This window comes from Mustela nigripes, chromosome 6 (genome assembly GCF_022355385.1).
Source record: "Mustela nigripes isolate SB6536 chromosome 6, MUSNIG.SB6536, whole genome shotgun sequence".
Taxonomy (NCBI): domain Eukaryota; kingdom Metazoa; phylum Chordata; class Mammalia; order Carnivora; family Mustelidae; genus Mustela; species Mustela nigripes.
Window position 1 is genome coordinate 85,683,610 of NC_081562.1, and position 19,576 is coordinate 85,703,185.

At 39.4% G+C, this 19,576-nt stretch overlaps 1 protein-coding gene across 3 annotated transcripts in view; it reads left to right on the forward strand.

The window, feature by feature from the left end:
* Window positions 1-19,576, forward strand: part of DIP2B (disco interacting protein 2 homolog B) — a 224,741-nt gene that overhangs the window by 130,105 nt on the left and 75,060 nt on the right. For all 3 annotated transcript variants that reach the window (XM_059403106.1, XM_059403107.1, XM_059403108.1), the window contains exon 4: window positions 13,564-13,689. In XM_059403106.1, coding sequence (XP_059259089.1) covers window positions 13,564-13,689 — 126 coding nt within the window. The remainder of the gene's footprint in view (window positions 1-13,563; window positions 13,690-19,576) is intronic.

Below are 19,576 nucleotides of genomic sequence, written 5' to 3' on the forward strand. Positions count from 1 at the left end.
TAGTATGAACTCTATATCTTAAAAGCTTTTAATGTTTGTTTGTTTTTTCCCACTGAAGGGCCAGCAGGTCTCTGTTAGTTCATTCATTGGTCATTTATTAGCCTGTGCCGGGTATGGTAGATAACTCAATATTTGCTGGGGCTGCAGCAGCAAATACGTTTCTGCACTCAAGGGCAGAAGGGCAGCCATACAGGTACAGAGGCAACATGAGTAAATAAATAAAGAGTGGAGGGCTACAGTCACATAGGATGGTATTGGGAGAGCTCTGTGGACTGTTGGAAGAGGCAGATCTTTCTGTGTTTGCCAGAGCTATAGATCAAGTCTTCTTGCTAATAATGGAGCTGGAACAAAAGCTCACAGTGGAATTTCAAATTAGTGAACTCTTCAGCTTTATTTCTTCTGACCCAGGAGGTCCCCAGAAGAAGGGAAAAGGCAACATGCTATGGCTGGCAGCAGGATCGTTCCCCTGCCATATATATCATGGCCAAGACTGATGAGCAGAGAAACAAATTGGGACCCTCAGGAAGACCTGTGGCATAGCAAGCCCATCCCATGCCCATCTGTGGTCCAATGTGCTAAGGCAGTCTCTGCATCCCATTCACTGTCTTAAGAACTAGCAGAATTAAGCCCTCAAACTAATTGCAGTGCTCTTTTACTTTCTTCAAAATTTGGACTCCTGTACCAGACAGTCTTTCATCTTTTCTTGAACTGGAAAGCAGATTGTAGATCACATCCTTTCAGAAACTGCATTAGAGAAATTGAAGAAAAGGACATGGTTGCAGAGTTGTGTTAGACCTTTTGTGAGGTCTGAAGGCAGAGGCTTAACCCACTGAGCCATCCAGGCGCCCCATATCTTGAGGACTCTTGAACAGCACTGAAGGATTTGAGCAGAGCAGTGCTGTACATCTGTGTTTGCTCTAGTGGTTTGCTCCAGCTGCAGACCACATGTTCCACCATTCCCGTGTCCCCGTGCCCGCCACAGTGCCAAGTATATATAAGGGCTAAATAGATATTTTGGAGAAAAGAAAGAATAAAAGTAGTTACTAGCTAAGAAATGGATTAGAGGGAGGTATAGCTGGATGTAGAAAAGCCTTTCAGGAGCTCCTCTTTGTTTCCAAGACCCAAGCCCGATTTCCCAAGCACCCACTGTTGCCTTTTAAGCTGGGGCCCAGGTTCAGCAGCAATAGGTTCTGCCCAGCCCAGAGGGGTTTGGGCCTCTAAACTCTCAGCCCTGGCACTTTGGGAGTTTTGTGGATCCCTCACCCCCTTTTTTTGATCTGTTTTTATAGCATATAATGAAAGGATTAATAAGAACCGAAAAGGTGATTCTCTACAGCTTATGTCCAGGCTGATCACATACAGAGAAAGGCGATAGTGACCTTTAGTATAAAGTTTTGACCTTCATCAACTAAAACGTTACTGTCCTCTCCAGCCCCTGTTCTTTATGCCAGTTCTTTCAGATTTATCGCAAATGTTGGAAAGTGTAGGCTATGAATCAAATACTGGTTAGCAGATGGTGGCGGTCTCTTAGGTACAGGGTTTTAAGGGTTTAAGAGTAGAATTTTGGATATTTGTCTACAGGGATTTTTTTCTCTTTGAGGTAGTAGCAAGCAGGCCAGAGAGGAGGTAAAGTAGGAAAGAAAAGGTGATTTAAAAACCCTGAAGAGGGGCACCTGGATGGCTTAGTGGGTTAAAGCCTCTGCCTTCGGCTCAGGTCATGATCTCAGGGTCCTGGGATCAAGCCCCGCTTCGGGCTTGCTGCTCAGCAGGGAGCCTGCTTCCCTTTCTCTCTCTTTGCCTGCCTCTCTGCCTGCTTGTGATCTCTGTCTGTCAAATAAATAAATAAAATCTTTAAACAAACAAACAAACCATGAAGCTACTGAAAGCTATGAGAATACTGTAGTACTGTTGTGAGGGAGCACATGAAAGAAGGGGCATGCAAGCATGGATTTTGGGTGAAAATCACACTTTTCATTATATTAGGGATTACTTAGCCAAATTACAAAGGTAAACTGAAGAAATTGTGGCTTCTGTGGAAAAGAAGAAATCAACAGTCGCAGCAGCAGTAAAGCAAATAAATGGTAGAAATTGTTGGAAGTTGAACTTCTCTTTGCCACTCTATCCTTAGGAAGGGTTACATTTACCTGTCACTTGTGACAGTGGTGTGAGAACATAGGGTGCGTTTTGTAAAAGTCACAAACATTGAGAATAAACTGGTGGGTACACAGAAAGGATTTAATGATGTTAGTGAGTATAGCTGAAAATTCCTTTATTATTTGGTGGAGGCTTATTAATACCCATGGCATTTCAACTAATCATAATCAAATCTAAGTAGACTTAGTATTTCTTGTTTCAGACATGGTGTAAAGAGCTTATATTTATTCAGAGTTCGATCTGACCTGATGCTGTTCTTTACACTTATTTGACATTTCAAATACACTTACTAATACCTTTTCTTTCTGCACGTCAAGACACGATACACCTTTCTATACATGTGTTAAGGTCACAAGTGTAAAAAACAAACTATTGGTGCTTTAGATGGAAAGTGATCTTATGGTAAGTCGTTCTGACAGCTCTTTTAAAGTTAAATTTTTGAGCAATTAGCTACCTCAGACAAAACAACAAAAACAAAAAAGGACTTTTGAAGTGTTTGTATCACCTTTTCAGCTCAGACAGTAGTGATGGAAAATGATAACCAGCTCTCACATGCTTTTGGCAGAGATATTCAAAGTCAGCCGTTGTCTGGGGACTGATATTTGGAAGTGCCTTTTTTTTTTTTTTTTTTAAATCAAAGATCGGGATGAATTGTATGCTGGTGAATGAATCAAACCCAATTAGGAGAGCTGCCTGTTTTTTGTTTTTTTTTTTTAAATCAATAAGAAGCTTTACTAATATAGTAACTGTGAATATCTCCTTTTGACATTGATGTATGCACCAGGGCTTATCATGTTAGAACATAGATGGGTGGTTAGATTTGTTCTGTGGTCTCATGCTGGAATCCTTACGGTAGAGAAGAACGTGCTCTGTAAGTGTTAATTATCCAAATGTTATGGCCCTTGTAAAGTTTGATTATTATGAATAATTCCCTCATTTTGCTATTATGTGTTACGTATCTCATGCAAAAATACTTCCAGAAATGTAGTATTTTTTTATTAATAACTGGGAGCATTTGATTTGCTGTTGTTGAGGAAGTACTATTTCTCAGTATAAGCAGTTAATCATTTGTTTTTCACAACAGCTAAGAACTGTAATTTCATCTAATATAACAAGGACACTTTTCACATTTTAACATGTCTGAAATCAGGATATGTTTTATATAGGATGGCATCATAGATTCAATAAAATATGGTAATCTTGATTCAACTAAGTAAACCTCTGCAACACTAAAGTAGTAAAACAAATATAAATGCAGTATAACATTTCAGAGCCATAAGTACATTAAGTACGTTGGTACTGTGGCCTTAAAGGTGACAGCACAACATGTTGGCAATATTTTAAAACTTTAAATATTCATACATTTTTTAACCCAGAAATTCCGCTTCTAGGAATTTATTTTATACAAATACCTATGTATGTGCACAAAGATATATATGCAAATATAATTGTTGTAATATCATTCATAATAATACAGTGGTTAAATAAATTATCACAGGGGCACCTGGGTGGCTCAGTGGGTTAATCCTCTGCCTTCAGCTCAGGTCATGATCTCAGGGTCCTGGGATTTAGCCCCACATTGGGCTCTCTGCTCAGCAGGGAGCCTACTTCCCCCTCTCTCTCTGCCTGCCTCTCTGCCTACTTGTGATCATTCTCTCTCTGTCAAATATATAAATAAAATCTTAAAAAAAAAATAAGTTATCACAGATCCACACAATGGAATTGTGTGAAAGTTGATTTTCAGATTCTGTGAAGGTTCATAGAAAAACAGAGGTAGATTTTTTTTTCCATAACACAGAGAGATGTATGTGTGTGTATATATATATGTATGTATTGTATATATATGTATTTTAAGATTTACTTATTCATTTGTGTGTGAGAGAGAGAGGCAGGATTACTTCTGAGAAGTGCTGGATCTGGGGCAGATTTTCACTTCAGCATTATTTATGCTTACTTTTTTTTTTTTTTAAGATTTTATTTATTTATTTGACAGAGACAGAGGGGGAAGTGAAGTAGGGAGAGCAGCAGAGGGAGAGGGAGAAGCAGGCTCTCTGTTGAGCAGGGAGCCCAAAGCAGGACTTGATCCTTGGCCTCTGGGATCATGACCTGAGCCGAAGGCAGATGCTTAACTGACTGAGCCACTTAGGCACACCTGCCTGCATCTTTTTCCAATATGTATATTAATTATTTTCTAGTTTTTCTTATTGTGGTAAAATATAAAATATGTATAACATAAAATGTATTTATGGCATTTTTAAACAAAAAAATAGCAGATAGTTTTTTCCCTTTCTTTCATTGAGATACAATTGACAGGTCAGGTATATAATGATTGAGTATTGTAAAATGATCAGCATAGTAAGTCTGGTTAACATCCACACCACACATAGTTACAAAAAATTTTTTTTTTCTAGGGGTGAAGCCTCAAGATTTGTTTTCTTAGGGGCACCTGGGTGGCTCAGTTGTTTAAGCGTCTGATTCTTGATTTTGACTCAGATCATCATCTCAGGATTGTGGGAGGGACTGAGCCCTGCGTTGGGCCCTGTGCTCAGTGGGGAGTCTGCATGAGATTCTCTCTCCTTCTGCCCCTCTCCTTGCTCTCTCTCCATAAATAAATAAAATCTTTTTTTTTTTTTTAAGATTTTATTTATTTATTTGACAGACACAGATCACAAGTAGGCAGAGAGGCAGGCAAAGAGAGAGAGAGAGAGAAGCAGGCTTCCTGCGGAGCAGAGAGCCCGATGCAGGGCTCGATCCCAGGACCCTGAGATCATGACCCGAGCCGAAGGCAGCAGCCCAAACCACTGAGCCACCCAGGCGCCCCATAAAATCGTTTTTTTTTTTTTAAAAGACTTTTTCTCTTAGCAATTTTCAAATGTGTAATACAGTATCACTAATTGTAGCCACCATGCCGTATATTGCATCCCCATGACTTAATTATTTCATAACTGAAAGTTTGTAAAAAATAGTTTTAAAAATGATAACCCCAGGGGCACCTGGGTGGCTTAGTGGGTTAAAGCCTCTACCTTCAGCTCAGATCATGATCTAGGGTCTTGGGATCAAGCCCCAAGTCTGGCTCTCTGCTCAGCGGGGAGCCTGCTTCCTCCTCTCTCTCTGCCTGCCTCTCTGCCTACTTGTGATTTCTGTCTGTCAAATTAATAAATAAATAAAATCTTTTAAAAAAAATGATAGCCCTGGATAAATGATATAAAGCCTTAAATCAGTTACTGTTGTTAATGATTTTTACTCTAAGTATGGATTCTTCTGACTTTATACCGGGAGCTAAATGGAACAATAACTCCCTCTGTCACCCTAATTGAGAACTTTCTCTGTCCAAATCTGCTGTCTGACATGGTGGCATTTGCTAAGGTAGCTGCCACAGATACACCAGGATCATTTTATATTAGCAGGCTTCCTCGTGCCAAGGAAAGTAAATTGAGTTTATTTCAGTTCAGAAGAATTTATTATAGACCTCCTAGGAGTTGAGCACAATTTAGATGCTAGAGAAACAGAGGCAGAAATACAAGAATCTTGGGCGCCTGGGTGGCTCAGTGGATTGAGCCGCTGCCTTCGGCTCGGGTCATGGTCTCCGGGTCCTGGGATCGAGTCCTGCATCGGGTTCTCTGCTCAGCGGGGAGCCTGCTTCCCTCTCTCTCTCTCTCTCTGCCTGCCTCACTGCCTCTTTGTGATCTCTGCCTATCAAATAAATAAATAAATAAAATATTGGGGCGCCTGGGTGGCTCAGTGGTTAAGCCGCTGCCTTCGGCTCAGGTCATGATCTCAGGGTCCTGGGATCGAGTCCCGCATTGGGCTCTCTGCTCGGCAGGGAGCCTGCTTCCTCCTCTCTCTCTCTCTCTCTGCCTGCCTCTCTGCCTACTTGTGATTTCTCTCTGTCAAGTAAATAAATAAAATCTTTAAAAAAATAAATAAAATATTAAAAAAAAAAGAAATACAAGAATCTTTTCTTAAACATAGGAATCCTTTATAGAAGGTAGAAGCAGCAGAGATGAGGGGGTAACAGGGAAGGAGCCTGGGAACTGGGCACTGTTGAGGGCAGATTTCATGAGGTTTTGAAGGATGGGTGGCTGTTTGCTATATGGATATTCCAGGCTGAAGACTGTCTACATAGAGGCATTTAAATTCAAATTAAATTAATATTTCACTCTCCATCCCTGCTAGCACACAGCATGGTGCCAAAATTAATGTGATATCCTAATGTTCCAGAACTTAATAGTCACTGCCTCTGCCATGACTAAAAATATTAAAGTGGTTCATACTTTAGAAATTGGTAAAAATGGCGTGACTGCTTGATGGCTTGCAGGTAACTCTTAACTGTACTTCTCTATTTGCTGACCTCGCCTACGCATGCATCTGTCTGCCTTTCAATCTGTCTGTTATCTACCTGCTTGTCTATCTGACCATCTCTCTATCCATCCATCCATCCTAACAGGTAAGGGCATTTGGTGTCTATTCTGCTCCATAGATATACTTAAGCCCATCCATGGCACTTACACATCGTGTCTTAGCCACTTAATAAAAACAAGCCAAAAATAGGAGCAGCTACTTTAAAACTGTAAAGTAATATTTTTCACTTATCTCTGGGGGAAAGATGGAAAAAATGCTTCAGTGTTGTCCATAGATGGAGGGAAATGGACACTCACATTCATACCTTGTTGGTAGAAGTGTTACTAATGAGATTGGACTTTAAGGTTTATTGACCCTTTATGTTTCTTCTATAAGCTACCTCTCCTAAAGAGGCTAAAATAGGCCTAAGCCTATTTTATTAAGATTGAGCAGTTCATTTTTTAAAAAATTTATTTGTGGAGAGCTTGGGTGGCTCAGTAGGGTAAGCCTCTGCCTTCGGTTCAGGTCATGATCTTAGAGTCCTGGGATCGAGCCCTGCATCAGGCACTCTCCTCGGTGGGGCCTGCTTTCCCCTCTCTCTCTGCCTGCCTCTCTGCCTACTTGTGATCTCTCTCTCTCTCTCTCTCTGTCAAATAAATAAATAAATAAAATCTTTTAAAAAAATGTATTTACGTGCTGCCTGGGTGGCTCAGTTGGTTAAGTGGCTGCCTTCAGCTCAGGTCATGGTTCCAGGGTCCTGGGATCGAGCCCCACATTGGGCTCCCGGCTTAGTAGAGAGCCTGCTTCTCTCTCTCCCTCTGCCTGCCACTCTGCTTACTTGTGCTCTCTCTCTGTCAAATAAATAAATAAAATCTTTAAAAAATAATAAAAAATTAAAAAATTTACTTTCAAGAATTTTTTTTTAATCCTGGGCACCTGGGTGGCTCAGATGGTTAAGCATCTGCCTTTGGCTCAGATCGTAATCCCGTAATCTCAATTCTGGAATTGAGTCCCTGGCAGGGAGCCTGCTTCTGCCTGCCGCTCTGCTTACTTGTGCTCTCTCTCTCTCTCTCTGTCAAATAAATAAATAAAATCTTTAAAAAAAATTTTTTTAAATCCTAATGATGCTAACATTTAAACTGTACTAGACATATTAATGCAAGTAGATAAGAGAAATCAACTAGAGGTATAAGAATTAGAAAGGAAAAAAGAAAACTGTATTTGCACTTGATATGATATTTATTTAGAAAACCAAGAGAGTCAGTGGCAAAAATCTAATGAAATAATTCAGTCAGATAGCAAGATACAGAATTAGTATAGCAATCAGTAGCCTTCATATATGCAAGCAATAACTAGTTAAAAGATATAATGGTAGGGCATACTTCATTTACAGAAACAATAGAAAAGATAAGACCTATTTAGGAAAAAACACAAGAAATGTGTAAAACCTTTATGAAGGAAACTTTAAAACACCCTGAAAAACACAAAGTAGACATGGTAAATGGAAAAGGCATCCCTTGTTCTTTGATAGGGTAATTCAGCATACAAAGATGCAGAACTCTCTAAATTAGTTTATAAATTTAATCCAGTCCCAGTAACACTAATAAATTTATCTGTGGAGTTAAAAAACATGTTTTTGAAATTCATTTGGGAAAATAAACACTTATAGCTAGTAAACACTGAGAAAGAAAACCTATGAAGAGTGATTATACTAACTAGATATTAAAGCATATGCTAAAGACTATAATTAAAACAGTGCAGTATGGCAGACAGACCATTGAAATAGAATAACAGGTGCAGAAATAGACCAGAGTACCTCTGGGATTTAGTGTATAATAAAGATAGCATTGTAAATCATTGGGTCAGAAATATCCTTTTTAATAAATTGGTGCTAGGACAGTTGGAAAAATACGAAGTAAATCTGTACCTCACATCATATACCATCAAAAACTTCCAAGTGGGGGACGCCTGGGTGGCTCAGTTGGTTGAGCAGCTGCCTTCGGCTCAGGTCATGATCCCAGGGTCCTGGGATCGAGTCCCACGTCGGGCTCCTTGCTCGGCAGGGAGCCTGCTTCTCCCTCTGCCTCTGCCTGCCTCTTTGTCTGCCTGTGCTCGCTTGCTCTCTCTCCCTCTGTCTCTTACAAATAAATAAATAAAATCTTTAAAAAAAAAAAAAAACTTCAAGTGAATCAGAGATCTACATTTTAGGAAAAAAAAAGGTAAGTACTGAGAGAAAACAGTTTTTCTATAATGTGGGCTTATAGAAAGCCTTATGGGAGGAAGGCTACTTAAAATCACAATGTGATTAAAGACTACATACAAAATGTTTTTACTGTGGTAAAAAACACATAAATTTACCCTCTTAAAATTTTTTTAGTGTACATTTCAGTATTAACTATGTGCATATTGTCACATAATAACTGTCTAGGCCTCTTTGATCTTACATGACTGTAGGTAACTTTATACTTAATGACAGCTCCCTGTTTCCTTCTCCCTCAGTCTCTGCCAACCACCATTGTACTTTTCTACATCTAAAAATTTGAGTACTTTAAGTATCTTTTACAAGAAGAACCAAACAGTTTTTTGTTGTTTGGTGATTGTTTTATTCTGCTTAGCATAATGTCCTCGAGGTTCATCCATGTTGTAGCATATTATAGGATTTCCTTCTTTTTTAAGGTTGAATAATATTCCATTGTATATACATACACCATTTTCTTTATACATTCATCCATTCATGGACATTTAGGTTGCTTCCATGTCTTGGGTATTATAAATAATGCTGCATTGAGCATTTGTCTGCAAATATCTCTTTGAGATCCTGCTTTCAGCTCTTTTGGATATATACCCAGAAGTGAAATTGCTAAATCATATGATAGTTCTATTTTTCATTTTTTTTTTTTTTAAAGATTTTATTTATTTATTTGACAGAGAGAGATCACAGTAGGAGAGAGGAAGGGAAGAGATCACAGAGAGAGGAAGGGAAGCAGGCCCCCTGCTGAGCAGAGAGCCCGATGTGGGACTCGATCCCAGGACCCTGAGATCATGACCTGAGCCGAAGGCAGCGGCTTAACCCACTGAGCCACCCAGGCGCCCCTATTTTTCATTTTTTAAGGAACCTTCAAAACTGTTTCCATAGCAGCTGCACTGTTTCACAGTCCCACCAATAGTGCACAGGGGTTCTGATTTCTCCAGATCCTCACCAAGAGTTGCTCTTTTCTTTTTTCCAATCCCTCCTCTTCCCTTTCCCCTCTACTTTTCCTTTCCTTTCCTGTGGCTTTCTTAATTGGTGTGAAGTGATTTGCCATTGTGCTTTTTTTTTTTTTTTTTAAGATTTTTTATTTATTTATTTATTTGACAGAGAGAAATCACAAGTAGATGGAGAGGCAGGCAGAGAGAGAGAGAGGGAAGCAGGCTCTCCAATGAGCAGAGAGCCCGATGCGGGACTCGATCCCAGGACTCTGAGATCATGACCTGAGCCGAAGGCAGCGGCTTAACCCACTGAGCCACCCAGGCGCCCCTACCATTGTGCTTTTGATTTGCATTTCCCTGATGAATAGTGATGTTGCAGATCTTGTCATATGATTGTTGTCCATTTGTGTATCTTTGGAGAAATGTCTACTCGAGTCTCTTGACCATTTTAAAATTGGGCTACTTGTTACTGAGTTGTAGGAATTCTTTATATAGTCCGGACATTAATGCCTTATTCAGTATATGGTTTGTAAATATTTTCTCCTGTTCTGTAGGTTGCCTTTTGCCTTGTTGATGGTTTTCTTTTGTTGTGCAGAAGCATTTTCATTTGATGGAGTCCCACCTATTTTTGCCTTTCTTTTTTTTTTTTTTTTTTAAAGATTTTATTTATTTATTTGACAGAGAGAAATCACAAGTAGACGGAGAGGCAGGCAGAGAGAGAGAGAGGGAAGCAGGCTCCCTGCTGAGCAGAGAGCCCGATGTGGGGCTCGATCCCAGGACCCCGAGATCATGACCTGAGCCGAAGGCAGCGGCTTAACCCACTGAGCCACGCAGGCGCCCCTATTTTTGCCTTTCTTGCTTGTGCTTATAGTGTCATATCCAAGAAATTATTACCCATTCCAAGGTTATGAAGCTTTTCCTCTTATGTTTTCTTCTAAGAGTTCTGTAGTTTCAGGTATTAAGTGTAGGTGTTTAATTTATTTGGAGTTAATTTTTATATATGGTGTAAGTATCCAACTTCATTCTTTTATATGTGGATATTTCCATTTCCCTGGCAACATTTGTGAAGAGACTGTCATTACCTATTGTGCAGTCTTGGCACCCTTGTAAAGGATCATTTGACTATATACAATGGGCTCTCTGCTTTATTACATTGGTTTATATGTCTGTCTTTATGCCAGTATTATACTATCTTTAGGCTTCTGATATGTTTTGAAATCTGGAAGTGTGAGGCTTCTAGATTTATTCCTCTTTCTTAAGATTGTTTTGGATATTTGGGTTTCTTTGAAATTTCATATATGTTTTAGGATGTGTGTTGTAGGATTGAGTGAATGAATAAAATGTATTGAGGATTTTGTGAACCAGGTTTCTTACTATTAGAGAAGGGAGTTACAGAATGGAAAAGGGGAAGGTTAGAATCAATTTTATGGTGTTGAAATGGATTTAGAGTTATTAATAAGAATTTATGGTTTTTAATATAGATGTAGATATATGCATGTAAATATTTATTTTCATATTTATATGCTTTTATCCAATGAAAGGACTTAGAAGAAAGATACCCCAATAGCACTGAGCACTCCTGCTTTTAAGAACTTGGTTTCTAAATACCATTTTCTGCTAAGAGGAGCCAGGGCCTTAGAGAAATGTCTAATTCTAGTGGTGGAACAGGGAACATACCTGGAACATCTTAGACCAGAAAATAATTACTGCTCAAAATGATGGGAATAACAAAAGGTTATAAGAACCAGTTATATTTGGCCTAATTGGTCAAATTTGGGGTAATAGGACCATCAAAATAAGTCAAGATAGTAACAATAGCCATGGAATAAAATAAAAATCAATAGGTCTATATTGATATAAATAATAAATAAATAAATAAATAAATATAATAATTAATTAAATAAAGGGAAGAGTAGTAACTTTGCAGTGGATTACGTTAGCAGTCACTATCTTAACCAAATAATCCAAGTTACTATCATGAGTCATGGGGCTGATGCTTCCTAGTACTGTGTTTCAAGAAAACATTACTTCTGTGATATTCCTGCCAAAATGCATAACCTGGATCTAATTATGAGGAATATGAATAAGCCAAAATTAAGGAACATTCTACAATGTAATTAGTCTGTACGTACCATAATGTCAAGGTAATAAAAGATAAAGGTTGAGAATTGTTCCAGATTATAGGATAGTAGAAAGATGTGACAAGTAAGTGTAATGTGTGATTCTGTGTCAGGTCTCAGATCAGGAACAAAGGAGGAAAAACTTATAAAGGGCATTATTGAGAGATAGTAGGCTAAGTTGGAATAGGGTTGTGGGTTATGTAATAGTTTGTATCAATTTTTAATTTTTGGATTTTGATAAATGTACTGTGGTTTATATAAGAGTAAAATCCTTGTTCTTAGGAAATACATCTCAGCAATTTTTGGAATTAATCCTACAGATACAGGATTAGACATAATGTACTAAGGTGAAAATACTGAATTAGTCTTGCTGTGAATAGTTGCTATGAATAGTAGCAAAACTTTGGAAACAAAGTTGCTTAAATAAATTATGGCACGGACATATAGGGAAATTCTATGCAGCCCTTTAAAATTATGTTGTAGGACTATATTTTCATAGAAAGATGTTTCTGTTTATCTTAGTGAAGGTTTTTTTGTTGTTGTATGAAACAGTCTAGCTCAGGCTACCTTAAATAGCTGGGGTAAATCACAGAAGCCGAGGAAACAGTTGAGAAATCCCTAGAAAAAGAGAGATAGCTTTGGGGGTCTCAACCTTGAAGTTCATGAACCTTTCTTCTTTGTAGGTCATTATCATTAAAATGACTCAGTTCTAGGACCTGTGTTTTCTTGATTCAGTTTAAATTCCCCCCTACTCCAGTAAAAGGATCTGATTGGTTCAGCTTTTATAAGGGGCACCTTTACATGGCACAGACAGTATTCTAAGGATAGCTTGCATGTCATCTGACTGGACCCATTCCTGAGAAGATTTCTTGTGAACTGGGAAGCTACTTCAGTTGTTACCTACCTTAATAGGATTTTGCAGAAATGTAGAGTGTATTTTGTGGTGATAGTGGAGAATCAAGAGTTCTATCTGGATATGCTAATTTTGAGACTTCTATTAGACTTCAAAGGGAGAACTGAATTTTCTTGTGGCCAAAGTGGCAAACAAGTACCATCAGCCCTTACATTCTTTTCTAGATCAGAATCAGCTCTTCTGTTTTCTGTGGTATAGAACTGAGGGGTCTCAACCCCTTTCAGATAGTTGAGCAGATCATAAGCTTCTTTTCCTGAAAAATAATGAGTGTCCTCTAGCTACCTGCAGAACACTCATTCCATTCAAGGGTAGGATTCCCTGCCTGGCATGGGTGTGTGTTAGACTCCTTTACCCTCGCCCCACCCCTGCACCCCATCTCCATTAACCCCTTTTTCAGTGTCTGAAGCAGTCACCTGGTCATTCTGAGCTTCTTTTTCCTTCTCTATAAAGTTACGCTTGACTGGGGTATGTGGGTGGCTTAGTGGTTTGAGCCTCTTCCTTCAGCTCGGGTCGTGGTCTCAGGGTCCTGGATCGAGCCCCGCATCAGGCTCTCTGCTCAGCGGGTAGCCTGCTTCCATGTCTCTCTCTGCCTGCTTGTGCTCTCTCTCTCTCTCTCTGTCAAATAAATAAATAAAATATATATTTTTTAATTATTTAAAAAGTTAACGCTTGGCTTCTTCTTTTGTCTCCTCTTTTTCATTTTTATTTTAATTGTTACAACACAAATTATAGATAAAAATCACCTAAACATCCCATTTGCAACAACTGCAGTGGTGATAGTTCAGCTCACAGAAGTAAACACCTTAAGAACTGGGAGCTAATAAATGCAAATGTTTAATCTTTCAGATATCCATACAGAAGCAGTTCAAGCCGCACTGGCAAAGCATAAAGAACAGAAAATGGCTCTGCCCATGCCAACCAAAAGGCGGTCCACATTCGTCCAGTCTCCTGCAGATGCCTGCACACCTCCTGGTAGGTTTATCAGAACCTTTCTCTCTGACAGTTATTCCGTTGATGTTGCTGAAATAAGCTTGGCTTTTTCTCTTCCGAGGTAGGAGCTGGAACTTTGCTCATCATCCAAGGTGTATAAGAGTACACATTGAAGGTGGCAGCTTTCAGTTGTCATGTTGTAAATGACATACAAAAAGAGGCGTTAAGAATAAAGCTATTTTTTTTTAATGTCCTTCTGAATTTCTAGCATTTCCTTGATGAAACCCCCGAACTCATGTCGTCATAAATAAACACAGGCCAAAGCTTAGGGTATAAAAAAATTCCTTCTGTTGTTTAATAGGTGTTTTTGTTGACATCTAAAATATGACCCATAGTCATACATTTCTTTAACATATTTGTACTCCTGTATCAGATATTTTGTTTCTATAGAGTAAGTGCACTTGGGACTTGGGACAAAGTTTTATGTGTCATTAAAGATGGGAGTAGTCGTGCAGTTTCAATAGATCTGAAAAACATATATGTGTGTTTGTGTATGTGTTAATCTATTTTATATACATTTATATATTTTTTAAGAATCCACTTTTTATAATGGGTTCACGAGGTCAGAGAGAATTAAGTGGCTCCATCCCATTCTCATTCCCCAGGCTTGGAATCTTTACCCCTAAAGTAAATTTAGGATTTTTAACTTGCTATTTGAGAAGACAACTTTAAGTTGTCTTGTCTATTCAGAATCTTTCCCAAAGTTCTAAAAACCTTAAAAATTTTAAATGAAATCTCAGACAAGATCTCCACCTAGGCCTCTGAGACTAAACATAATAACTATTTCAGAGCCTCAGTATCGTTTCTGTCTACTGTCATGGTACTGATAATGAAATCTTTAGGGAAAAAATTTTTTCCCTGGAGCTTTGGTCTAAAGGACTTACCATATCTTTGGGGAGAAGGTCACATTCTCATGATTAACTTTGATTCATAGCTTGTCAAGTTGAGCTATTTCCATGGATCCTGTTCCCTGGTCTGGGTTCATATTAATAGTTTTGTCCTAGGTTTTGGCTAACTTCTCAGAGCATTTGGGTGTGCTGTGGGCTCATTAACTGTGTGTGCTTTTTTTTTTTTCTTTACATCTGTGGTGTCAATATGTTTGAAAGAGAAATAGCTTTGTGGCTTCAAGTGTTTCTCAAAACGTAACATAGGATACCTCTAGCAGACCTTCACAATAAGACATTTTGTGTCTGTAATGGTGCGTACTTCCAGCCCATTCATTCAAAATCTTGGACGGTTTCCCTTCCACATCAGTATAGCACCAATTGGGTCCTGGTGGACAAAGGGGGCTCTCAGCGTAGTAGCTATTCCTTGTTGGCAGATTCTGCTGCAGCGCAGCTGAGGGGTCAGTTGTAATAAATGGCAAAGGGTAGGGAGCAACGTGATGTGCAGTTCTTAGAAACAATCCTCTCCATGGCTGTATTAAAGAACCGCAGTTTCAGAGTAAATAGTCTGCTCTCATGGCCTCGAGTTAAATGTGAGAGTGCAGCAAAGGATCTTGAGAATGCTGGGAAGGAGTGGAAACCTTTTTTTATCCTTTTACAAAAGTCACTGCCTGAAGGGAATTTACCAACTCCAGAAACAAGTCATGGCTATTCATTGCTGAATGAGACCACAGTCCTTTGGCATTCACTACAGTCCTCTGGATCTCTAAACAGTAACGTTGTACTCTGTCTGCAGCCTTTTTTTTTTACATATATATAGATTTTTTTTACATGTATTTTTTACAGATTTTATTTATTTATTTGACAAACAGAGATCACAAGTAGGCAGAGAGGCAGACAGACAGAGAGAGGGAAGCAGGCTCGCCGCTGAGCAGAGAGCCTGATGCGGGGCTCGATCCCAGGGCCCTGAGACCATGACCTGAGCCGAAGACAAGAGTCTTAACCCACTGAGCCACCCAGGCGCCCCTGTCTGCAGCCTTAAAGATGTGGCATTATGTTCTGGATCACCTTATGCATCCTAATAATTTCATGATTATTAAAATACGGTCCTTTCTCCTAAGACCTTTATTCAGCAGAGCAGAGTAACAAAAAGGTTTCCTATCCATTTAGCTCCATCCAGATCCAGGTTTCTCCGAATAGCTTACGAGAAACTTTAACATACTGTCAGGGACCTGAATGTTGTCAAAAAGAAGAGGAATTCTTCCACCATGAAGAAACGTTGAGCACACCCCCAGAGGGATCTCTCACATGGCCCCCACATGGCCCCCACATGGCGCTAGGTCTTGATGCTGTCATTCTGCAGTTACGCACATGCCTATGTCTAGCATTAGACAGTGTGGAAGAATTGTATCATAAGGCACCCATCAGCTCTGTTCATTTTAGGGAATGGAATTTGCTGTCCCCATGTCAGGATCTCTCCTGAGCTTCTGAGAGCCACTGCTAAGAGACTGGGCGGTCTCCTGTTCTATTGCAATTTAATCTGACATCATTGTCTCCCTCTAACCCAGGGACCGGCAGGTAGGGTTCATTCATCTCGCATATTTACTCTGATAGCCCCTGAAACACTGAAGATCAGAAGAATGCTGAACTACCCTCAGGGTTGGGGAGGAGGAAGAGGATGGACATTAATTATTGCTGGTTATAGGTGGTTTAAAAAAAAAGAGTTCTGGGCAACTATGAAAATGAGTGCTGTGGCACTCTTTCTAGAATAGTTGCACTACCATTGCAGAGCAAAACTGGCCTCAGGTTTCATAGGGATTTAGTCGGGTTGCCCTTGGGGTGCTGTCTGAGTGGTCGTGCTGCACCTCGGGCTGTCCCCGTGCGAGCCTGGTGCCTGGGATACCTGTGGGAGTGCACTAGCTGCCTGGCTTCTTCAGGAGGCATCCACCACATAACTGTTGGAATTGCTGAACCGGTGAAATTTTAGCTCTCTTTTGGGAAGGATTTAATAAAAGGATTTAGGAAGTAGAATATGCCATAGATTGTGGCCGTAGTCTTAGTATTATATGAAATGGAAAATACGACAAATAGTTGGTTGGGAAATTGGCTTTTGTTCATCTATCATTCACAAATAATAAAATGTCAGTCAACCTAAGATTTGCTTATTGGTATGTATACTGATTTCTCTTATGGACTGGAAAATTTAAGTTCTCCAAGTTGGTGGCAAACTACGGTTCTTTCAGTGCCTGTGGCCTTTTTCAGAGTCTTTTTTAGCCTGCTTGAATTACTGCCATCCAGTTCCCTTTATGTGCTGAAATCATTTACTGATGTCGTGAGGCAATTACCTCAGCTCTTTCTTTGTAGGGGTTCTTTGTGTACTGCTGTTTCTCATTCATACGGGTAAACACAATGCAGAAAATGCAGCATACATTGTTTTCCCCTCTGATTTTTTTCTCCACCCTTGTGGACTTATCCTGTGCTACATTCTGAGGGTACTTGGATGATGAAATAGACCACAGAATGACCCCAAAACACAGTGAGCTATTTCAGCTGGCTTGGGTAGAATGAATTTAGACATCTGTCCCACACAGGGCCCTTCTTGAAAGTGACTACAGTAGTTATTCTTGGGACCAGGCAAGGAGAAATTTACCTCTCTGAATTTCTATATAAGATAGCAATGCCCATGGACAGATTTAGGATATTGTTATATACTTTTAACATACTTTAATAATGCCTTGTAAGAATTCCGGTACTTTACGGTATGTAAGGGACTTCCATGTGGCTTCCCTGCCTCATTTGTTCCTCATAGGCACTCTGTGACATAGAAAGGCAGAGTCCTTTAGAGACGAAGAGACAAACAGGTTCATTGTCACTAAGGGATTCGCCTCAGGTCAGACAGCACGAATACATATCAGACTCAAGTCTTCTTGATTTTGTTTTTTTACTCTACCAGAGTGTCATGTTTGGGAGATTATTTTTTACTTAATTGATACTCAATGGGTCCTTGGTACCAGAATGGATATTATTTTAAGCAAATTGAATAGCTGCTGCCTTCTGAGAGCTTATAACCCCAAACATATTCTAGTTAGTTAATTTAAACTTAAAGGAGAACACTTGTGTGAATTAACAGCTTGGGGAGTTTTCCCCAAACATTCCAATTTTATTCAAAACTGCAAAATAAACAGAATTGGCAAATCAGACCCCTATACAATGTGTTCTAATTAGTAGACTTGGATCATGTTAATAGCATACTTTAATTTTTGGTATGGGTTATGAGCAGTGGTCTGCAGTTACTTGGGAGAGCAGTAAATATTCAGTATTCTTTAAGCCATAGCACAATAAAATCCCACTCTGTCAGACTGAATTTGTTTATTTCAATGGCCTATTATAAAATTTAAGGCTTCCAGTAAAACTAATTTCATAGTTACCATTCTTTGAGTCCCCTCTGTGTACTAGTCTAAGGGCTAAGTGCTTAGCATATATTTTTCATTTTCTTTTTCCTTGACAGTCCTCCGTCCCAATTTACAAATGAGAAAACAGGTTTAGAGAAGCCCAGTTACTTGCCCAGACTTCTTTTTCTGCTGTTTAGTCAATCAGATAATCAGAAAATTCTCACTTAGAACAGGGAAAAGAAAACTTCCCTTTAGAAATGCTAGATAGACTATAACCAGTTTCCTTTTAAATACGTATGGGAGGGACGCCTGGGTGGCTCAGTTGGTTAAGCAGCTGCCTTCGGCTCAGGTCATGATCCCAGCGTCCTGGGATCGAGTCCCACATCGGGCTCTCTGCTCAGCAGGGAGCCTGCTTCTCCCTCTGACTCTGCCTGCCACTCTGTCTGCCTGTGCTCGCTCTCGCTCTCTCTCTCTCTGACAAATAAATAAATAAAATCTTTAAAAAAAAAAAAATACGTATGGGAACAAGAGAGAGAGAAAACCATCACTAAACATCAGAGTGCTGAGATGGTGCTCATTTTCCCTGTCCTGGGGAGCAGGGAGGCAGGAAACAGGGGCCTAAATTTAATTACTATAAGGATAGAAAAGATAAAACCTTGAACCTATATAAGAGGTTAGAGGTTGGGGGTGCCTGGCTGGCTCCATCTGTAGAGCATGTGACTCTTAATTTGGGGTTGTGAGTTGGATGTAGAGCTTACTTAAAAAATAATAACAACAAGGTTGGAGGTTGGAATTGAGATCCCTGGAGGGGCTTAACATCTTCATCAGAAGAGTGAACTAGAAAAACTTAACATGCCAGCAAAAGATGTTGTCAAGAAAGCTTGCCTTGTGCCTGACCTTGGGATAATGGGGACTCAGATCTTCCCTAAGAATTTGAGGTCAAGTGGGTTCAAGGTTTGAGTTTCACTATACTGCCTGGTAAGAACTAACTAACATTAAAAAAAAGGTCTTTGGGCTGATGATAACCTTGGGACACAAATAGTTTCTGCAAGGATACAACCTCAACCCAAGAACTTAGGATTCTCAGAGATAAAGATCCACTGCATTTTGTGAGCAAACAGTCCAAAAATAGAATAGAAAAAGAACAACAACAGCAAACAGCAAAATTAGACTCTTAAGAACTGATTTGCCCAAGAGCTCTCAGTGGCAGAGCTAAGATCAGAATTCAGAGCAGTCTGACCTAAAAAGCCCATTCTCTAAACTACTTGGCATATTGCCTCTTCTTCTACCATAGTGTCAAGTAAATATTTTGTGGTAAATCTGGAGCTCTAGCAGTTGCTACATGTTTGATCAAACTTTTCAAATAGGCAATAAGTTTTTTTTTTTTTAATCTCTTTTCTTACCTCAATATAGTTGACCCATGAACAACACAATTTGAACTTCGTGGGTCCACTTTTATGTGGATTTTTTTTTTAATAGTACAGTACTGTAAAGGTATTTCTCTTCCTTATGATTTTCTCTTTTTTTAAGATTTTGAGAGAGAGAAAGAGAGAGAGAGAGAGCAAGCATGAGGGGGGGAGGGTCAGAAGGAAA